Raw genomic sequence first — 20,987 nt, 5'->3', positions numbered from 1 at the left:
GGCTAATGTGTTCTTCTATCTGCTTCTGAATTTCTCTCCGTTAGAATGTGGAGCAGTTAATGTACTTTATCCGCAAGGAGGGCGCCAGTCTCAGGCCAGAGAACCTGGAGGAAACGCTGCAGTTTGGTTCAGTTCGAGGCACATCCATCGTGGCCCTGCTCCGACTCATGAACGGACTTTATGCGCCCTACATATTCAGCAACACCACCTGGCCGGAGAGTATACGCAACAACTTCTCTGCCCACGTGCACCGCTTCCTGGCTGCGCTCACAGGTTACGTATAGCTCCTCCTCCCTTAAAGGAATATTCAGTTTAAAAATAAAAACTGGGTTAATAGATAGCCGGTGCAAAATAAAAAATGTTTCTAATATAGTTAGTTAGCCAAAAATGTAATGTATAAAGGCTGGAGTGACTGGATGTGTAACATAATAGCCAGAACACTACTTCCTGCTTTTCAGCTCTCTAACTCTGAGTTAGTCAGTGACTATAAGGGGGCCCACATGGGACATAATTGTTCAGTAAGTTTGCAATTGATCCTCAGCATTCAGCTCAGATTCAAAAGCAACAGTTATGACCCATGTGCCCCCCTCAAGTCACTGATTGGTTACTGCCTGGTAACCAATCAGTGGGAAGCAAAAGAGCTGAAAAGCAGGAAGTAATGTTTAGGCTATTATGTTACACATCCAGTCACTCCAGCCTTTAATTTTATATAGACCTTTCTGATAAATCTTACTTAATTTTAGCCTTTCCTTCTCCTTTAAATCTCTAATGTTTATTAATGCGCAAACCTTCCTGGTTACCTGCTAACCAATGGTGTGCCTCCACAGATGCGCGGTACAAACTGCAGGGTCAGACCGTCCTCTACGTTCCCATGGAGGCCTTGCACCTAGATGTGGGCGTGGCCGTGAAAGACAAGGATCTTGTGCAGCGGTTGGAAAGTAAGTGGAACAATATGTGGCCAATCACCAGCCCACCCACTCTCACTATGCTCCTTACCTCACTAACTGCCAGCCAATGTCTGTACCACACCAGCAAAACCTCATTGCTGATTGGTTGTCTCGGACATTCAAAACAGACCCAGTTGTTTGCTATTGGTTTACCTTGAGGATCTTAATATGGGGTTAATAAGTCGTCCTTCTTACAGCCGCTATGGTCCATTGGACCCGCCAGATCAAAGAGGTTCTCAGCGCCCAGGAAGCTGTGGAGATTGGGGAGAGTTCGGGCCCCTTGGAAGAGATTGAGTTTTGGAGGGACCGATGCGCAGACCTGTCCGGGATCAGCAAGCAGCTCGACCAACCTGGGGTCAAACACATTGAGATGATTCTGGAATTAGCAAAGTCTTCCTATGTGGGGCCCTTTCATAAACTGGCCAAACAGATCCAGGTAAGAGAGGGCCAGTTGGAGTGACAGCCATGCAGTTGGTCCCCGTTAGGAGGTGTTTACTTCTCACTACACAACTATCTGATGCTACAGTTCCTATATGTTGTTATTACTAACGTGAATCCATTGGTCTGTTACTTGGAGCATTGAACAAATCAGCACATTCACTTACTCACACCCTCTGGGATTGTGTACAAACTATAACTTCCCCTTACTTCCATGAGCACACTCACTTACTCACACCCTCTGGGATTGTGTACAAACTATAACTTCCCCTTACTTCCATGAGCACACTCACTTACTCACACCCTCTGGGATTGTGTACTAACTATAACTCCCCCTTACTTCCATGAGCACACTCACTTACTCACACCCTCTGGGATTGTGTACTAACTATAACTTCCCCTTACTTCCATGAGCACACTCACTTACTCACACCCTCTGGGATTGTGTACTAACTATAACTTCCCCTTACTTCCATGAGCACACTCACTTACTCACACCCTCTGGGATTGTGTACTAACTATAACTTCCCCTTACTTCCATGAGCACACTAACTTACTCACACCCTCTGGGATTGTGTACTAACTATAACTTCCCCTTACTTCCATGAGCACACTCACTTACTCACACCCTCTGGGATTGTGTACTAACTATAACTTCTTACTTCCATGAACTTATGCTGGGTGTTTAAAGGAAAGGGGGGGCCTTAAATGGGGTCATTCACCTTTGAGTTAACCTTTAGTATGATGTATAGAATGAAATTTTGAAAAATCTGAAAATTTGAAATTGGTTTTTATTTTTCTTATTTGTGGATTTTGAGTTGTTTAGCTTTTAATTTAGCAGCTCTCCAGTTTGTAATTTCAGCCATCTGGTTGCTAGGGTCCAAATTCCCCTAGCAACCATGCATTAATTTGAATAAGAGACTGGAATATGAACAGGAGAAGCCTGAATAAAAAGACTAGTAATTAAAAGTAACAACAATATATTTGTAACCTTACAAAGCATTTTGTTTTTTAGATGGGGTCAGTGACCCCCATTTGAAAGCTGGAAAGAGTCAGAATAAGAAGGCAAATAATTAAAAAATATATATATAGAAAAGAAAAAATGAAGACCAATTGAACAGTTGGTTAGAATTGGCCATTCTGTAACATACTAAAAGTTAAATTAAAGATGAACCACCCCTTTAATGCATTGTAGTTTAAATTGTATTCCTCATTCTGTTCATTTTTCCTTGTCACACAATTAGGAGGGCTCCATCCAGGCTCAGTCCAACCTCTCCTTCCTATCAGTACTAAAGGAGCCCTTTGAAGAGCTGACAACCCTAAAGCCGAAGGACATCCCATCAAAGCTTCCCCGACTTCTAAGTCTGGTCCGGGTCATCTGGGTCAATTCGCCCTTCTACAACACTCGGGAGAGACTCACCTCGCTGTTTCGCAAGGTCAGTGGAATGAAAGAATCGATGGCTTGGGAAGAAATGAATATGTAAATATTGTTGTTTACAAGAGCCTGTCCTGTTTCACTAGGTCAGTAATGAGCTGATCCGGCTGTGCAGTCAGCAGGTGTCCCTAGAGCGTATATTTCAAGGCTACGTGATGTCCAGTCGGCAGTTGCTAAAGGATTGTATCATGTGCTGTATTGCTTGGAAGGAGCATTACCTGACTGCCGCCAGCATCCATCACAGGTGTGTAGCCCCCAGCGACCCAAGCTGTTCCCTTCTGTTATATTATTCACACATTCGGTCTGTCCTCCGAGCACTCCCTTATCCACAGCACAAGTGAATATGTTTGTACAGGTATGGGATCCGTTATCTGGAAACCTGTTTTCCAGAAAGTTCCAAATTATGGAAAGACCGTCTCCCATAGACTCCATTATAATCAAATAATCAAAATTTTTAAAAATGATTTCCTTTTTCTCTGCTGTAATAAAACATTACATTGTACTTGATCCCAACTAAGATATAATTAATCCTTATTGGAAGCAAAACCAGCCTATTGGGTTTATTTAATGTTGATTTTCTCGTAGTCTTAAAGTGTGAAGATCCAAATTACAGAAAGACCCATTATCCAGAAAGCCCCAGGTCCCGAGCATTCTGGATAATAGGTCCCATACCTGTACTGGGACTTATGTGTTCATATTATCTCAACCATTAAAGGGGTTGTTCGCCTTTATATGAACTTTTAGAGGCACATTTATCAAAGGTTGAATTTCAAATTCATGTGAGTTTTTAAAAACTCCCCTAAACTCCCATAAATTCAAAAATTCGACCAATCGAAACATTAAAAAAAAATCAAATTTTTCAAACTCGGATGAATTAAATCGAGCCGAAAACTCGAATTCAATTTGATTTGATTTTAAACAACTCGAAGGAAGGCTGCCAACAACTCCAAATTGATCCCTGGACATCTCCCATAAACTGCAATACGGCAGGTTTTAGGTGGTGAATAGTCAAATTCGAGTTTTAAAGGGCCAGATTACGATAAATCTCAAAAACCAAATTCAAATTTTTTTGAAAAACTCGAATAGAATTTGAATAACTCCCTAGTCGAATTCGACCGTTTTGATCATAAAAAAATTTGAAAACTAGAATTTAGAATTTTCAATTCGCCCTTTGATAAATCTGCCCCATAGTATGATGTAGAGAGCGATATTCAGAGACAATTTACAATTGGTTTTCATTTTTTATTATTTGTGTTTTTTGAGTTATTTCGCTTTTTATTCAGCAGCTCCTCAGTTTGCAAATTCAGCAAACTGTTTATTATGGTCCAGATTCCCCTAGCAACCATGCACTGATTTGAATAAGAGACTGGAATATGAATAGGAGAGGCCTGAATAGAAAGATGAGGAATAAAAAGTACCACTAACAATACATTTGTAGCCTTACAGAGCATTTGTTTTTTTAGATGGGGTCAGTGACCCCCATTTGAAGGCTGGAAAGAGTCAGAAGAAGAAGGCAAATAATTAAAAAAAACTGTAAAAAGAATAAATAATAAAGACCATTTGAAAAGTTGCTTAGAATTTGCTATTTTTTTTTAACATACTAAAAGTTAATTAAAAGGTGCACCACCCCTTCAATGAAATCATTTCAGATGACCTAATCATGTGTCTGTATCCAGTTTTCCATCAGTGTTTGGCTTTTCTGCAGTACTGCGCAGGAGCATGTGTCAATCAATACAACAGCATTACACATGTGTGGGGAACTAGATCTGTGTGCGGGAAGTACACTAGTATGGCTGTCAGTGTTCTAGTTCAGCAATTTCATGGGGGCAATATATTTGGTCATTTCTTGGTCAGATGTCTGCTTTAGAAACATAATGGAGCTGTTATTAGTGACAGGAGAGTGCTGTGCTATTTCTGCTGATTTCTTGTGAAGCTCAGAATGACTTCAACAATATTTGTTTTGAATTTTAGGTTTTCAAAAACTGGATGGGTTTTGGATCAAACCAGTATATTTGCTCAAGTGGATGCATTCATACAGCGCTGTAAGGATCTCCTGGAGGTAGGTACAAGGCTTGAAAAGTAGGTATCAAACATTCATCTGCTCCAAATACAAAAAAGGGGGGTTGTGGGTGCTAAATTTTAATATATTTAGGTACAGTGGAAGTGCTACTAATCATCTGCTCCAACCCACAAAAGGTAATTCATTGACACAGACAGAAGGAGAGTCCCTCCCCCTGCAGGGTGATACAGTGACACAGACAGAAGGAGAGTCCCTCCCCCTGCAGGGTGATACAGTGACACAGACAGAAGGAGTGTCCCTCCCCCTGCAGGGTGATACAGTGACACAGACAGAAGGAGCCATGTGTCCCTCCCCCTGCAGGGTGATAGAGTGACACAGACAGAAGGAGAGTCCCTCCCACTGCAGGGTGATAAAGTGACACAGACAGAAGGAGTGTCCCTCCCCCTGCAGGGTGATACAGTGACACAGACAGAAGGAGCCATGTGTCCCGCCCCCTGCAGGGTGATACAGCGACACAGACAGAAGGAGAGTCCCTCCCCCTGCAGGGTGATACAGTGACACAGACAGAAGGAGAGTCCCTCCCCCTGCAGGGTGATACAGTGACACAGACAGAAGGAGAGTCCCTCCCACTGCAGGGTGATACAGTGACACAGACAGAAGGAGTGTCCCTCCCCCTGCAGGGTGATACAGTGACACAGACAGAAGGAGCCATGTGTCCCTCCCCCTGCAGGGTGATAGAGTGACACAGACAGAAGGAGAGTCCCTCCCACTGCAGGGTGATAAAGTGACACAGACAGAAGGAGTGTCCCTCCCCCTGCAGGGTGATACAGTGACACAGACAGAAGGAGCCATGTGTCCCGCCCCCTGCAGGGTGATACAGTGACACAGACAGAAGGAGAGTCCCTCCCCCTGCAGGGTGATACAGTGACACAGACAGAAGGAGAGTCCCTCCCCCTGCAGGGTGATACAGTGACACAGACAGAAGGAGAGTCCCTCCCCCTGCAGGGTGATACAGTGACACAGACAGAAGGAGTGTCCCTCCCCCTGCAGGGTGATACAGTGACACAGACAGAAGGAGCCATGTGTCCCTCCCCCTGCAGGGTGATAGAGTGACACAGACAGAAGGAGAGTCCCTCCCACTGCAGGGTGATAAAGTGACACAGACAGAAGGAGTGTCCCTCCCCCTGCAGGGTGATACAGTGACACAGACAGAAGGAGCCATGTGTCCCGCCCCCTGCAGGGTGATACAGCGACACAGACAGAAGGAGAGTCCCTCCCCCTGCAGGGTGATACAGTGACACAGACAGAAGGAGAGTCCCTCCCCCTGCAGGGTGATACAGTGACACAGACAGAAGGAGAGTCCCTCCCCCTGCAGGGTGATAGAGTGACACAGACAGAAGGAGAGTCCCTCCCACTGCAGGGTGATAAAGTGACACAGACAGAAGGAGTGTCCCTCCCCCTGCAGGGTGATACAGTGACACAGACAGAAGGAGCCATGTGTCCCGCCCCCTGCAGGGTGATACAGTGACACAGACAGAAGGAGAGTCCCTCCCCCTGCAGGGTGATACAGTGACACAGACAGAAGGAGAGTCCCTCCCCCTGCAGGGTGATACAGTGACACAGACAGAAGGAGAGTCCCTCCCCCTGCAGGGTGATACAGTGACACAGACAGAAGGAGAGTCCCTCCCCCTGCAGGGTGATACAGTGACACAGACAGAAGGAGAGTCCCTCCCCCTGCAGGGTGATACAGTGAGACAGACAGAAGGAGAGTCCCTCCCCCTGCAGGGTGATACTGTAATTAGGGTAATTTGGACCCTAGCAACCAAATAACTCCAAAACCACAAATAATAAGAAGTTAAAACCAATTACAAATTGTCTCAGAATATCACTCCCTAAATCAGGGGTCCCCGTTTTTTACGCGTGAGCCACATTCAAATGTAAATAGATTTTGGGAGCAACACAAGCATGAAAAAGTCCCTTGGGGTAACAAATAAGGGCTGTGATTGGCTATTTGTTAGCCCCTATGTGGACTGGCAGCCTACAGGAGACTCTACTTGGCACTATACTTTGCAATTAAACCAAGCCTGGAATTCAAAAATAAGCTGTCATATTCGGCACCCTATATCCAGAAGCAATGCTGGGCTCCCTGGTCTTGGCTCTTGCTTCTGCAGCCGCCTTTCACCTCTGGAGGAGCCCTCAGCTAATTGGATGCCACCAGGTCTTACTAATAGAGGAGCAAAGCTAAAGGTTCTGGATGAACAAAGGGGCACGATCGTCTCACCAAGGACACTGGAATGGAGGACCAGTCAACTCACAGACAGGCCAGATAACACAGAGTGGAACAGGCCGGCCAGCACAAGCTCATAAAAGAATAGTCAAAACAGGCCGGGTCAGTGCAGCCAGAGTTCAAGGAATGGATCAGGATTGGAGAGCATAGAATAGTCAGACAGGCAAGGGTTCCGCTTGGAGAGTTTGGAATAATCAGGCAGGCAATAGTCAGATAGGAGAGTTCAGAATAGTCAGGCAAGGCAAGGGTCAATAACCAGAATATCAGACAGGAATCAGTAGGAATAAGCACTTAGGAACCAGCAAATAGAACCCAACAACGGGCAGTGTGCTAAACACTGAATTCCCTTTATTTACTGTTTGAATTCCGCCCCATTGCGTAATGACGTCATCATGCCGACACATAAACCCGGAAATTGCTACATTTAGTCGATACATTTAGTCGATACATTTAGTCGATCCACTGAGTCGATACATTTAGTCTTTACACTGAGTCGATACATTGAGTCGATACAATGAGTCGATACACTGAGTCGATACATTGAGTCGATACACTGAGTCCATACATTTAGTCGATACATTGAGTCGATACACTGAGCCGATACATTTAGTCGATACATTGAGTCGATACACTGAGCCGATACATTTAGTCGATACATTGAGTCGATACACTGAGTCGATACATTGAGTCGATACACTGAGCCGATACATTTAGTCGATACATTGAGTCGATACACTGAGCCGATACATTTAGTCGATACATTGAGTCGATACACTGAGTCGATACATTGAGTCGATACACTGAGCCGATACATTTAGTCGATACATTGAGTCGATACATTGAGTCGATACACTGAGCCGATACATTTAGTCGATTCATTGAGTCGATACACTGAGCCGATACATTTAGTCGATACATTGAGTCGATACATTGAGTCGATATACTGAGTCGATACACTGAGACGATACATTGAGTCGATACACTGAGTCGATCAGTCGATACATTGAGTCGATACACTGATTCGATACATTTAGACGATACATTGAGTCGATACATTTAGTAGATAAGAAATGTATCAACTAAATGTATCAATTTAGATCGGTTTATAGGGTCGACGACCCCCCCCCCCCGAGCTGCTTTAGAAGGTGAAAAATGAAATGTTATACTCCAGTATTAGAAAAACTATCACAAATAGAAAATAGAAAGTAATTGGAAAAAGTCTTTAATTCTGGTGATCTAACTGAAAACAACTAAACTGGAAAAAGTGTTTGAAGGTGAACAACCCCTTTAAAGGAATAGTTCAGTATAAAAACTGGGTAAATAGGCTGTGCAAAGTAAAAAAAACGTATATAGTAAGTTAGCCAAAAATTTAACTTATAAAGGCTGGAGTGAGTCTTTATACATTACATTTTTGCCTAACTAACTGTATTAGAAACTTCTTTTATTTTGCACATACATCTGTATACCCACTTTTTGTACACTGTACAATTCCATTAAGGTTACTACTCTCTTCTGAACAATACCAGCCCTTGGCATTACAATTCCAGCTGAACTGCTGAGAGGCTGCTGGGATTTATAGTTTTATGGAAGATCTCTTCTCTACAGACTGTCCATCATTATGGCTTTGCTGATGACTTACTGCAGATGACAGATTGGCTGCTATGGGCTATGGATATCCTATATATATATTATATATGAACTCATTTGTTATCAGGTGACATATTGTGGTTTTGAATACATTTAGCCTCTTATTCTTCCTCTATCTGTAACTGCATTTTACATTTAAAGGTTGACTTCCCCTTTAAAAAGCTCTCCCTGTATTGGTGTTTGTTTTAATATTCCAGAGAAAGTGTCTTATCCCACCTGTGCATCATGCTGAGCTGTCTGGCACATGCCCTGCTAACTGTCACCCCAGAGCTCATCTCTCTCTTTCCTTCCCTTCTAGGTGTGTTTGTGTCAGGAGCAGTTTGCCCGCTGGCAGGATGGCCAACAGAGCCAACTTCCTTGCTTTTCTGGGGCCCAGGGGCCACACATTACACGCAGCCTGCTGGAGATAGAGGAGACCTTCCACAAGAACCTGCTGCAGCTCAAGTCTGTTAAGAAAACCATCCTGGATGTAAAGAATACGTTGTGGCACGATGACTATAACAGGTATGTAACAGTTCTACCACTCAGTGACTTCTAATATCCTTATCATTTACAGGAGGGGGTACATTATCCTTTATAATACATGAGTGATACTCAGAGTTCCCTGTATAACTCAGCCTGCAGCCTTGTGCCTTTATATGGTCACAGAACAACCCCTCAGTGACTTCTAATATCCTTATCATTTACAGTAGAGGGTACATTATCCCTTATAATACATGAGTGATACTCAGAGTTCCCTGTATAACTCAGCCTGCAGCCTTGTGCCTTTATATGGTCACAGAACAACCCCTCAGTGACTTCTAATATCCTTATCATTTACAGTAGGGGGTACATTATCCTTTATAATACATGAGTGATACTCAGAGTTCCCTGTATAACTCAGCCTGCAGCCTTGTGTCTTTATATGGTCACAGAACAACCCCTCAGTGACTTCTAATATCCTTATTATTTACAGTAGGGGTACATTATCCCTTATAATACATGAGTGATACTCAGAGTTCCCTGTATAACTCAGCCTGCAGCCTTGTGCCTTTATATGGTCACAGAACAACCCCTCAGTGACTTCTAATATCCTTATCATTTACAGTAGGGGGTACATTATCCCTTATAATACATGAGTGATACTCAGAGTTCCCTGTATAACTCAGCCTGCAGCCTTGTGCCTTTATATGGTCACAGAACAACCCCTCAGTGACTTCTAATATCCTTATTATTTACAGTAGGGGGTACATTATCCCTTATAATACATGAGTGATACTCAGAGTTCCCTGTATAACTCAGCCTGCAGCCTTGTGTCTTTATATGGTCACAGAACAACCCCTCAGTGACTTCTAATATCCTTATCATTTACAGTAGAGGGTACATTATACCTTATAATACATGAGTGATACTCAGAGTTCCCTGTATAACTCAGCCTGCAGCCTTGTGCCTTTATATGGTCACAGAACAACCCCTCAGTGACTTCTAATATCCTTATCATTTACAGTAGGGGGTACATTATCCTTTATAATACATGAGTGATACTCAGAGTTCCCTGTATTACTCAGCCTGCAGCCTTGTGCCTTTATATGGTCACAGAACAACCCCTCAGTGACTTCTAATATCCTTATCATTTACAGTAGGGGGTACATTATCCCTTATAATACATGAGTGATACTCAGAGTTCCCTGTATAACTCAGCCTGCAGCCTTGTGCCTTTATATGGTCACAGAACCCCTCAGTGATTTCTAATATCCTTATCATTTACAGTAGGGGGTACATTATCCCTTATAATACATGAGTGATACTCAGAGTTCCCTGTATAACTCAGCCTGCAGCCTTGTGTCTTTATATGGTCACAGAACAACCCCTCAGTGACTTCTAATATCCTTATCATTTACAGTAGGGGGTACATTATCCCTTATAATACATGAGTGATACTCAGAGTTCCCTGTATAACTCAGCCTGCAGCCTTGTGTCTTTATATGGTCACAGAACCCCTCTATGTCTCTATGTAACACTCTCCATGAAGATACGGAATATACTATATGTTGTACAATAGGGAAATTCAGTAGTTAGAGCAGCATAACAAATTATAGTTGTAGGTTGCACAGAGTCCAGTAATGTTCCCATGATCATTTGTGGTCCCTATAAAGTAGAACAGTGAAAGTGAAAGTGATACAGAATGGAAAGTGCTCTGGACTTAGATCCTGACAGACAGAGAGAAGCAGCAGATGACAGATCTTACAGTAATGCTCTATCTCAGCTGAAATACATGGGTATAAAGGCTGGAAGGTATAATCAAAGACTTAAACCTGCCATTAAAATAAAATTACTCAATAACACCCTGGAAACATCTTGTCTTCTACAGAAAGTGCTAGAAGTCAGACGCTTAAATGCACCAAGCAGCTGACACAAAAAGGTGTGCTCTTAATTATCCTTAAAGGACTAAACACTAAAAGTGAATGTGGCTAAAAATTCCATATTTCATATAGTGAACTTATTGCACGAGGCTAAAGTTTTAGCTTGTCAATAGCAGCAATGATCCAGGACTTCAAACTTGTCACAGGGGGTCACCATCTTGGAAAGTGTCTGTGACACTCACATGCTCAGTGGGCTCTGATTGGCTGTTGAGAAGCTAAGCTTAGGGCTCGTCACTAATTATCCAGCAGAAAATGAGCTTCCCTGGCTGTAATATAAGCTGATGCTACAGGTTTGCTGATTATTCAATTCTGATGCTAATTGCACTGGTTTCTGTGCTGCCATGTAGTAATTATGTGTATTAATTACTAATCAGCCTTATATTGTGACATTTCTATTCTATGTGTACTGTATATTGTGAGTGGCTCCCTAAGCTCAGTAAGTGACAGCAGCACAGAGCATGTGCAGTGAATCAGCAGAAAAGAAGATGGGGAGCTACTGGGGCATCTTTGGAGACACAGATCTTTACTGCTAAAGGGCTGTGGTTGCCTTGGGCTGGTACAGAAGCACAAAACATCATGTACAACATTTCTACCTACTTCTTTAGTTAGGCTTTAGTTCTCCTTTAAAGGAGCACATCATTTCAGATCGGTTGCCATAGGTAACTGCACTGGTGACGTTTAGCGCCCACGTTTTAGTAAATCACTTCACTCCTACTGTGTTGTTTGAAACTAAGGGGAATATTTATCAAAGAGTGAAGTTAGAGATCACCACTGTCCTCTAGAGGGAAATTCCGTCATTATCAAAGGATGACCTTCACTTTCATCACATAGAAATGAATGGAGAGTGGAGGAATTTCACTCTAGAGGATTGTGGCGATCTGTAACTTCACTCTTTGATAAATGTACCCCTAAGTGTTTAAACCGGATACTTTGCGTTCAGTCTTAGGTAAATATTGGCATCCGCAGTGCTCCCCTTACTTAATCCCTTTCCTGTAGGTTTCGGGCCGGTGTGAAGGACCTGGAGGTAATGATGCAGAATCTGATCAACACGGCGTTCGAGACGGTGCACGGAGTTGAAGAGGGTGTAGAACTTCTGGATGTTTTTCATCATCTCTCAGCCCGGGAGGTGAGTCTGTAGTTAAGGAAACAACAGGTGAAGACACACGGAGGTACTAGAGCTACAAAATACACAATATTGAGAATTGTCTTTGCTCAGATGCGGTATATGTTCTAGCAGAGGCGATTTTCAGTTTTGTCTATGGCAGGGTATTTTGTAGCCTTAATTTGTTGCCCACCATCTTGCCATGTGCCACTGCCCTAGTAGCTGCTACTAGTAGCTCCGGAACTACTAGTAGCAGCTACTTGTTGTGGCTACACAATGCCAAAAAACCACCCTGCAATAGACGATACTGAGAATCTCCTCTGCTGAAACACACGTAGTGTCTTAGCAAAGCCAATTATATAGGTATGACTATATATCGGAGGATACGAAACGCGTCAGGGAATGGATGCTTTTAATATGCTGAAATAAACATTTACTTCTTTTAATCATACGGGTGAATGGAGTGCTTGTCAAATCTTTTCTACTTACTGTGGCTCACCTATAGCTATGGGCTTGGGGCGACCCGTCTGATCTGGTGACTTCCCTCTTGCTATTACCCTTGATACTGTTTAAGGCACAAGTGAACCCAGAAGCGGGACTTGGAGTTTACACACCGGGGTCACCACCTGTTTCGGGTGAGCTGTTTTAATGTGAATTTTTTTGGTGCTTATTATTAGCGGTGTTCACCTCTGTTTAAAGGGGTTGTTCACCTTTGTAACAAAATGACAAATCTAACAGTTCACATGAATAGAACAAACTTTTCCATAGAAATAGTTAACAGAAAAAGTACAGTTCAAGAGATATTCACCTCAGAAGTGTCCCTGTACTAATCCTTCAGTTCCACACAGACCCTGTGCTGGGAGGGGGTCACTGACCCCCAAAAACACTACAGTGTTCACTTCCTCTTCCTTATATGACATCACACATTGTACTGGCAGCTAACTTAACTCCTATTGGCTATGTCTGCTGTCAATCTGCCACTGCTTCCTGTGCTGGGGAATTTGAGCAGCATTCAGGTACTGAAGAGAAACTGTTACAAGTTTGTGAGAGGGAGGGGGAGTGTGGGCTGTGTGCTGCAGAGACTTCAACTGTGCAGATGGGGGGATTGAGGTGCTTGGGACCTGGAGTTTTCTGGATAATGGATCTTTCCATAATTTGGATCTTCATACCTTAAATCTACTAGAAAATCATGTAAACATGAAATAAACCCAATAGGCTGGTTTTGCTTCCAATAAGGATTAATTATATCTTAGTTGGGCTCAAGTACAAGTGACTATTTTATTATTACAGAGAAAAAAGAAATCATTTTTAAAATGTATACTATGGGAGATGACACTTGTACTTTCCAGAAATATATTATTTGGGGGGGGGGGGGGCATGTATTATTTTGTGTATTTACCTCATATAAAATCATTATTCAGCAGCTGACTATTTGTATGAGCTTGAGGCTTTCCAAATGAGTTGAATTTTTGTGCATAAAGTAAAATATTTTTCTGGTATAGATCCCTATATCATGAAAAATATAACTTTTTAATTTTTTGGTATTTAGAGCTCTAAATCTTGTTCCAGAAGTGGAACACTTAAAAAAGGTATCGTTTTCCTAGGTAAATTACCCCCCCCCCAGGAGAGCGCACAAAATCACTTAGGGCTGCCACCTCACCCTTTTAAAACATAACACATATGAAATCCACAGCCTGCATGGCTAATAAGCAATTAATTTAGATGCAGGATACATGGCTGCACAGAAATCAGTTCAGTCTGCAGCATCTACATGAGTTGCTAATTAGCCATGCAGCCTGTGGATTTCATATGTGTTTGGTTTTAAAAGGGTGAGGTGCAGCCCTACTGTCCCTGCTAGATGTGTAAGTTACATACGTTTCTAAGCAAGTCAGTGCTGGTTTTTGTTGCAATTTTGTAAATAACTGACATTATGCTTAATGCCAAAGGTATTAAAAGATAAAAATATAGAAACGCCAGTATTTATTCCCAGAAAAGGTTGCACCCCTTTGGCACTCCATTCAGTTTTAGTCTAGGCAGAAGGACAGTGCCAGAATTGGGAGAACAATGTTGCTCCTTCCTTTTCTGCAGTATTTGTCTGCATGGCTGTGTGATTGTTTGTTACAAGGCAGGTTTGTTTAAATGCTGCGTCTGTTAACCTCTGCCATTACAATTGAGTAATCAACCAATGACCATTCAAATGATGTGACTGGTAACAGTTCACAAGCACCCAATAAATTACTAGGAGGAGGGCAGTATCAACATCCAATAGGAAACAAGTAAGGGCAAAGCCTGGGCATGATGATGTCATCATATAGGAAGTTCTTGGTGTGTCAGGTTCAAAATAGGCCACTCCCATCACTTCAGAAAACAGGTCAGAGAGACAGGAGAAGGACTGAGTTAATAGGTATAAAAATGAGCTTTTACAATGGCATTTTTACTTTTTGTTATGGAAAATGGTTGTTCTAACACATTGAGAGCATTGTTAGTGGTTTTATAAGATTTGTACATTGAAGGTGAACAACCCCTTTAATATATGTGAACGAAACCAAATTTAGCACTCAATTTTTTGTATACAGGCGATAAGTCCCATGTGTTTTAACAAGTCCAACAATCACTTGCCTTAGCCAAAGAATAATCACTGTGCTAGTTTCTCCTCCTGCTTAGTAATAAATTAGTCTCTTTGACCAGCTCCCAATCCCAACACTAACCAATCAGAAATACAGGATACTTCCTGATACAGCCGGCCCACTTGTCACTTTGGGCAAATAGGTGTATATCTACACCTATTTACAATGGAAAGATCAAGATTAAAGGAGAAGGAAAGGCTAAAATTAAGTAAGATTTATCAGAAAGGTCTATATAAATACACCAGTAAACCCTCAAAGTAATGCTGCTCTGAGTCCTCTGTCATAAGAAACACCACATTTCTTTCCTTCTATTGTGTACTCATGGGCTTCTGTATCAGACTTCCATCTTAAACCTCCAGGGCTTGGGCTTGAGCATGCTCAGTTTGCTCCTCTCTCCCCTCCCTGCTGTAATCTGAGCCCAGAACTATGAGTGAGCAGGGAGAGACTCAGGCAGGAAGTGATGTCACGCCAAGCTAATATGGCAGCTGCTATCCTAAACAAACAGAAAGCTTTTAGAGCTTTTTACTCAGGTATGGTAAAGCATTCTGCAGAATAAATATAGTGTTATAGCTTGCACTATTGTGGCTTATCTATTGGCAATAAACAGTTTCAGCAGCTTTCCTTCTCCTTTAATCTGCTCTGAATGTGTCTGTGGAATAAATATAGTGTTATAGCTTGTACTATTATGACTAATCTATGACAATAAACTGCTTCTGTAGCGTTACTTCTCCTTTAAGTCAGCTCCTCTGCCTTTTTGGGCAGACTGTGTGAAGCACCACACCCAGGTCCCACGTATTCCAGTTAATAGATCACATATGTATAATGGAGAGAGTCCATTATAGGGGGGTACGGCTGTTATGAACAGGTGCCTCTCCCCAAAAAGCTGCCTTTGCTGCTGCTTCTCCTTTTACCATGATTTTCTATGGCTTGTGCTTCTGTATTGAGCAACGTATTTGACTCATTAATCAAACTCCAGCATAAAGCTGCAATGCTTCAAAATAGATTTTCCTTTATTTGCAGTTGAAATTTTTTCTTTTCTATTAAAAAAAAAAAAGGTAGAATTGAGCAAAAGCCGAGCGCAGACAAAAGACTTTGACTCAGGGGCATTTGGGCTGTAATGATCCAGGTAGCGGGAGTTCACATTCATTTATCTCTGAAAGGGAGCGCAGATAAAGAGATGCTATTTCGGCTCCCTGAGAAGCTTCATGCGCTCGCCTGTTTATGCACTTGGCTAAGCAAGAGCCGCCCGTTGGCACGCTCACATGAATAGCCCGAGTTCCGGGGGGTTACTCAGCTCACTAATGCACAAGCCACACTGGGAAGAATTTATTTCATACAAACTTATTACTTAAGCAACTTTTTTCCACTGTTCCATTGTAGAAGCCCTGTTGTGACTGCACGGCTGCCTGGCTGAAAGCCAACTACAAAGGGAGCCGGAATCAGTTTGTAGCCAGATAAAGCGGATCTATCACAGAAGTGAAAATTCAATATAGGCTTTATCTCACTGAAATAAGTGTAATGGAAAGTAAGGAACTTACCCCACGGGACGTCCAAGATGGCGACCTCCTGCTCCACCATGCGGTTCTTCCTGGTCGTAACATGACTGCGTCAGAAACGTGTCGCCCCAGGATTGGTCGCCGGCGACGGAATGGACGCCGGCGTCAGAATGTGCGTCGGCGTCAGGACGCCAACGTGAGGACGCCGGCGTCGGCGTCATGACGTCACCGCGTCAGTTTTGGCGCCAACCTTGGACTATTTAATCCCAATTTCCCTTTCAGTCTTTGCCCAATTATAGGTCTATCTTGTATAGTTCCTGGGTGTGATTTCTTGCCATTCTGATTATCCGTGTACCGACTTCTTGCCTGTTTTACGACTCTGATCCTTGCTGCCTGTATTTGACCATTTGCCTGCTTACGACTATTCTTCTGATAAATCCTTTTGTACCGCGAACTTGGTGTTGTTGTCTCCTCCTTGGTCCACACTACAACAGAGCCTTCGGGCCCTGACAATAAGACACATCAAATAAAGGGGAAGTAAAGTGTAAAATAGAATAAGGCTAGAAATGCTTTATTTTTTATACTAAACAAACATGAACTTACTGCACCACAAGCCTAATCAAACAAATGATGCACATGCTCAGTGTAGTCTGGGCTGCTTAGGGATCGTCAAAAATGATCAAAACAGCACAAGTCAAATAATATCTGCCAGAAGCCGATACAACAAGACTGATTAATAATCAGAATATACAGACTGCACTGGCTCCTGTGTTGTCATGTAATCTAATGTGGATTTTATAGTTTTTGTATTGTTTAATACAAACTTTCTCCAACTCTGCAGAACCAGTGGCTGCAGCAAAATAATCCTCCAAATAGAATCCCAGTTTATCTGTTTAAATCTGGCTCCATGATCTTTGTCCCTGCAGCTGGAGTTGGAAACAGTAAAGGGGATGTAAAGGCAAAAATAAAATCCAATACAAATCTCTACACAGTCACCAACTGCTCTACAGGGAAACAAACAAAGCTGCTTGAGTTCTGCATGGCTGGGAAGTAAGGCGGGGGCTCCCCCTGCTGTACATAAGTATGATTGTTTCCCTGCAGAGCAGTTAGGGACTGTCTGACAATTCCTATCCACAGCAGTAAATGAAGGGAGAATTTCACTGTATATAAACAGGTTTCTTATAAAAACAGTACATATTCTTTAATTAAAGTATATTGGAGATAAGTTTCTTTTTCATTAAAGAAAGTAAAAATGGGACATGTACCTGTCGCTCTTCATGCTCTTTACATGCTCAGGTCTGGGTCACATTTTGATTGACAGGAAGGTGGAATACGTCTTTTTAGGGGAGTTCCCTTTCTTAGCAGAATAACTCAAATAACCAACTCCAGCACAAAAAAAGTAACAAAATAACAGACTCAGGCAAACACCCTGAACGCAGAGAAACAGGATTTCCATCAGAGCCGGTTATTTTTAACCCTTTAAATGCCACAGAACGTAGAATCTACGTTCTGTAGCAAAGTAACTTGAAATGCCACAGATCGTAGATTCTACGTTCTGCAGCATTTGCAGATTTGGGAACGGAGGAGCGGCTTGTAAAGCCGCTCGCTCCGTTCCTGCTTGTTCCCCAGCCCCTAGGCAACGAGCCTACGCGGGGAACAAGTGGCCCCTGGGTCGCGATCTCCCAGGGGCCCCAAGGCAGCAGCAGGCACGTGCAGCATATGTGCCCTGCTGCTGCCTGCACTTTCAGAACGGAGGAGCAGCTTTACAAGCCGCTCGCTCCGTTCTTAGTGTCCCTGGCAGCTTCCCCTTCCCCTAGGCAACAAGCCTAGGCAGGGAAAATGGGCCCCTGGGTCGCGATTGCCCAGGGGCCCCAATGCAGCAGCAGGCACGCAAAATATACGTGCTCTGCTGCTGTTTGCCTGCTGCCTGCTTTTTCTGAACGGTGGAGCGGCTAAAAAAGCCGCTCGCTCCGTTCATACTCGTCCCCCAGCCCCTAGGCAACGAGCAGAAGCGGGAAACGAGTGGCCCCTGAGGCGCGATCGCCCAGGGGCCCCAAGGCAGCAGCAGGCACAATGAAATCTAGGTGCCCTGCTGCTGCCTGTGCTTCCTAGCCCTACAGCACCACCCACTCACCAGATCCAGCAATGAAGACGATTCCAGCTCTTCATGCAGCCCTCCTGGACGACCTACAGCCTGCCACCCCAGGTTAGTGCCCCCCCCCACACACACAAACACACAAACACACACACACACACCTATTGTACTAATACACTTACATTCCCACTTATATTCACACTTACACACACATACATTCAATTTTGGGGGATCAGGGGGGGTCACATATATTCACAGCCCTTACACATGCTTGCACACACTTGCACATGCAAACAACACGCATACAACACACAATTTGCCTGTTTGTGTGTTTTTATTTTCTTTTATCGCATCGTCTGTATTTTTGCCTGTAAAAACTGTTTTATTGCCATTGCGAATAGCGTATTTGCTAATTGCACCGCGCAATACCTTTTGTATGTTATTTCGGTGATTATATTGCAATTTCAGTGATATTTGTACATTTTTAGCCATTTTATTGCATGTTTAGCCATTTTATTTCATTTTCAGCTTTGCGTAGGTGTTGTTCGCTTATTTCTATCTGTAAAACCTATTTAGCTATGCTAAAATAATCAAACTTTAATTCTGACCGTTAATTACATTAGGCTAAAAAAAAAAGCCATTGATTTTTGTGGTTTTGTTGGATTTTACTGATTTTATACCATTTGGCTCAGTTCTATGTTACTTCGTTTTGCCGATGGAAATTTTGTCTGCTATAGATTCATTTGGGGGTCTCTGTGCGCCACATAGTTTAGTATATCTATACATATTGGGCATCAAAGTGTTCAGTAGACCCCTGGCGTTCATATTTAGGATGTTTTATGCTGATACGTTAGGAAATGTGGGGCATATAATGGGGTAAAATTCAAGCTTTGTGACGATTTTCAGAAATTTGATAAAAACAGTTATGTTCAGCATTGCTTTGCAGTTTGGCAGTTTGTAGTAGAAACACTTATTTACCCATATTGGATTCGTCAGAATGTGTACTTTCTGAAAATATATGGTTTTCTGGGGTCTCTGTACTGTTAGGGGGGTCTAATGTTGCATATTACACACACCAGGTGCTCATATTGCAGCAGCCAGCGCGCGTCAGCCGTGAAAATGTATATACACTATTGTCATTTGGGGGTCTCTGTGCGCCACATAGTTTGGTATATCTATGCATATTGGGCATCAAAGTGTTCAGTAGACCCCTGGCGTTCATATTTAGGATGTTTTATGCTGATAAGTTACGAAATGTGGGACATATAATGGGGTAAAATTCAAGCTTTGTGACGATTTTCAGAAATTTGATAAAAAACGTTATGTTCAGCATTGCTTTGCAGTTTGGCAGTTTGCAGTAGAAACACTTATTTACCCATATTGGATTCGTCAGAATGTGTACTTTCTGAAAATATATGGTTTTCTGGGGTCTCTGTACTGTTAGGTGGTCTAATGTCGCATAATACACACACCGGGTGGTTATGTTGCAGCAGCCAGCGCGTCAGCCGTGAAAATGTCTATACATATTGTCATTTGGGGGTCTCTATGCGCCACATAGTTTGGTATATCTATGCATATTGGGCATCAAAGTGTTCAGTAGACCCCTATGTTTATATTTAGGATGCTTTATGCTGGTAATGATACATGGTCAATACGATGCTGGAAAGTTGAAGCTTTGAGGCAATTTTCAGATATTGCACCAAAACCGCCAAATTTGGCAAAGCCTTGCGACTCAGTAGTTTGGAGCAGAAAGGCATGGGTACCCATTTTAGATTCTGTAGAATGTGTACTTTCCAAAAATATATAGGTTTGGGGGGTAAACATATATTTCTGTGTTTTTACCCCAGAAAAATGCAGTCAATGTGTTGATTCTTCATTAGCTGAAGTTACCCACAGGACTGTTTGTATGCGCTAACTTCATTTTGAGGCCTCTAAATGCCAGATACTTTGGTAAACTTATGAACAATGGCCACCAAACTGTTTGGAGGAACCCTGGCAATCATATTTATTGTGCTTTTTCTTGGTGCGTAATGACACATGGGTGATATGGTGCTGAGAAGTTGAAGCTTTGAGGCAATTTTCAGATATTTCACCAAAACCGACAATTGTAGGAAAGCCTTGCGACTCAGTAGTTTGGAGCAGAAAGGCATGGGTACCCATTTTAGCTTCAGTAGAATGTGTACTTTCCAAAAATATATGGGTTTGGGGGGTAAACATATATTTCTGTGTTTTTACCCCACAAAAAATGCAGTCAATGTGTTGATTTCTCAGTAGCTGAAGTAAAGTCCTGAACAATTTGGATGCGCTAACTTCATATTTGTGTCTCTAAATGCCAGATACTTTGGTAAACCTATGCATAATGGGTATCAAACTGTTCAGTGGACCCCTGGCAATCATATTTCAGGTGCTTTTTCTTGGTACCTAATATAGTTTGGGATATGCGGAGCAGCAAAATAAAACCTTTGAAATGATTTTTCAGAATTTTGAATTT

The 20,987-nt window shown here is 42.7% G+C and overlaps 1 protein-coding gene across 3 annotated transcripts in view; it reads left to right on the top strand.

The window, feature by feature from the left end:
• Positions 1 to 20,987, top strand: part of dnah2.L (dynein, axonemal, heavy chain 2 L homeolog) — a 113,616-nt gene that overhangs the window by 29,194 nt on the left and 63,435 nt on the right. For all 3 annotated transcript variants that reach the window (XM_041587379.1, XM_041587378.1, XM_041587380.1), the window contains exons 5-12: positions 45 to 273; positions 828 to 938; positions 1,145 to 1,383; positions 2,630 to 2,821; positions 2,907 to 3,064; positions 4,792 to 4,879; positions 9,073 to 9,278; positions 12,173 to 12,302. In XM_041587379.1, the coding sequence (XP_041443313.1) occupies positions 45 to 273; positions 828 to 938; positions 1,145 to 1,383; positions 2,630 to 2,821; positions 2,907 to 3,064; positions 4,792 to 4,879; positions 9,073 to 9,278; positions 12,173 to 12,302 (1,353 nt within the window). The remainder of the gene's footprint in view (positions 1 to 44; positions 274 to 827; positions 939 to 1,144; positions 1,384 to 2,629; positions 2,822 to 2,906; positions 3,065 to 4,791; positions 4,880 to 9,072; positions 9,279 to 12,172; positions 12,303 to 20,987) is intronic.

This window comes from Xenopus laevis, chromosome 3L (assembly GCF_017654675.1).
Source record: "Xenopus laevis strain J_2021 chromosome 3L, Xenopus_laevis_v10.1, whole genome shotgun sequence".
Classification (NCBI taxonomy): Eukaryota; Metazoa; Chordata; class Amphibia; order Anura; family Pipidae; genus Xenopus; species Xenopus laevis.
Note: the sequence above shows the minus strand (reverse complement) of the source record. Positions and strands in the feature narration are given on the sequence as shown.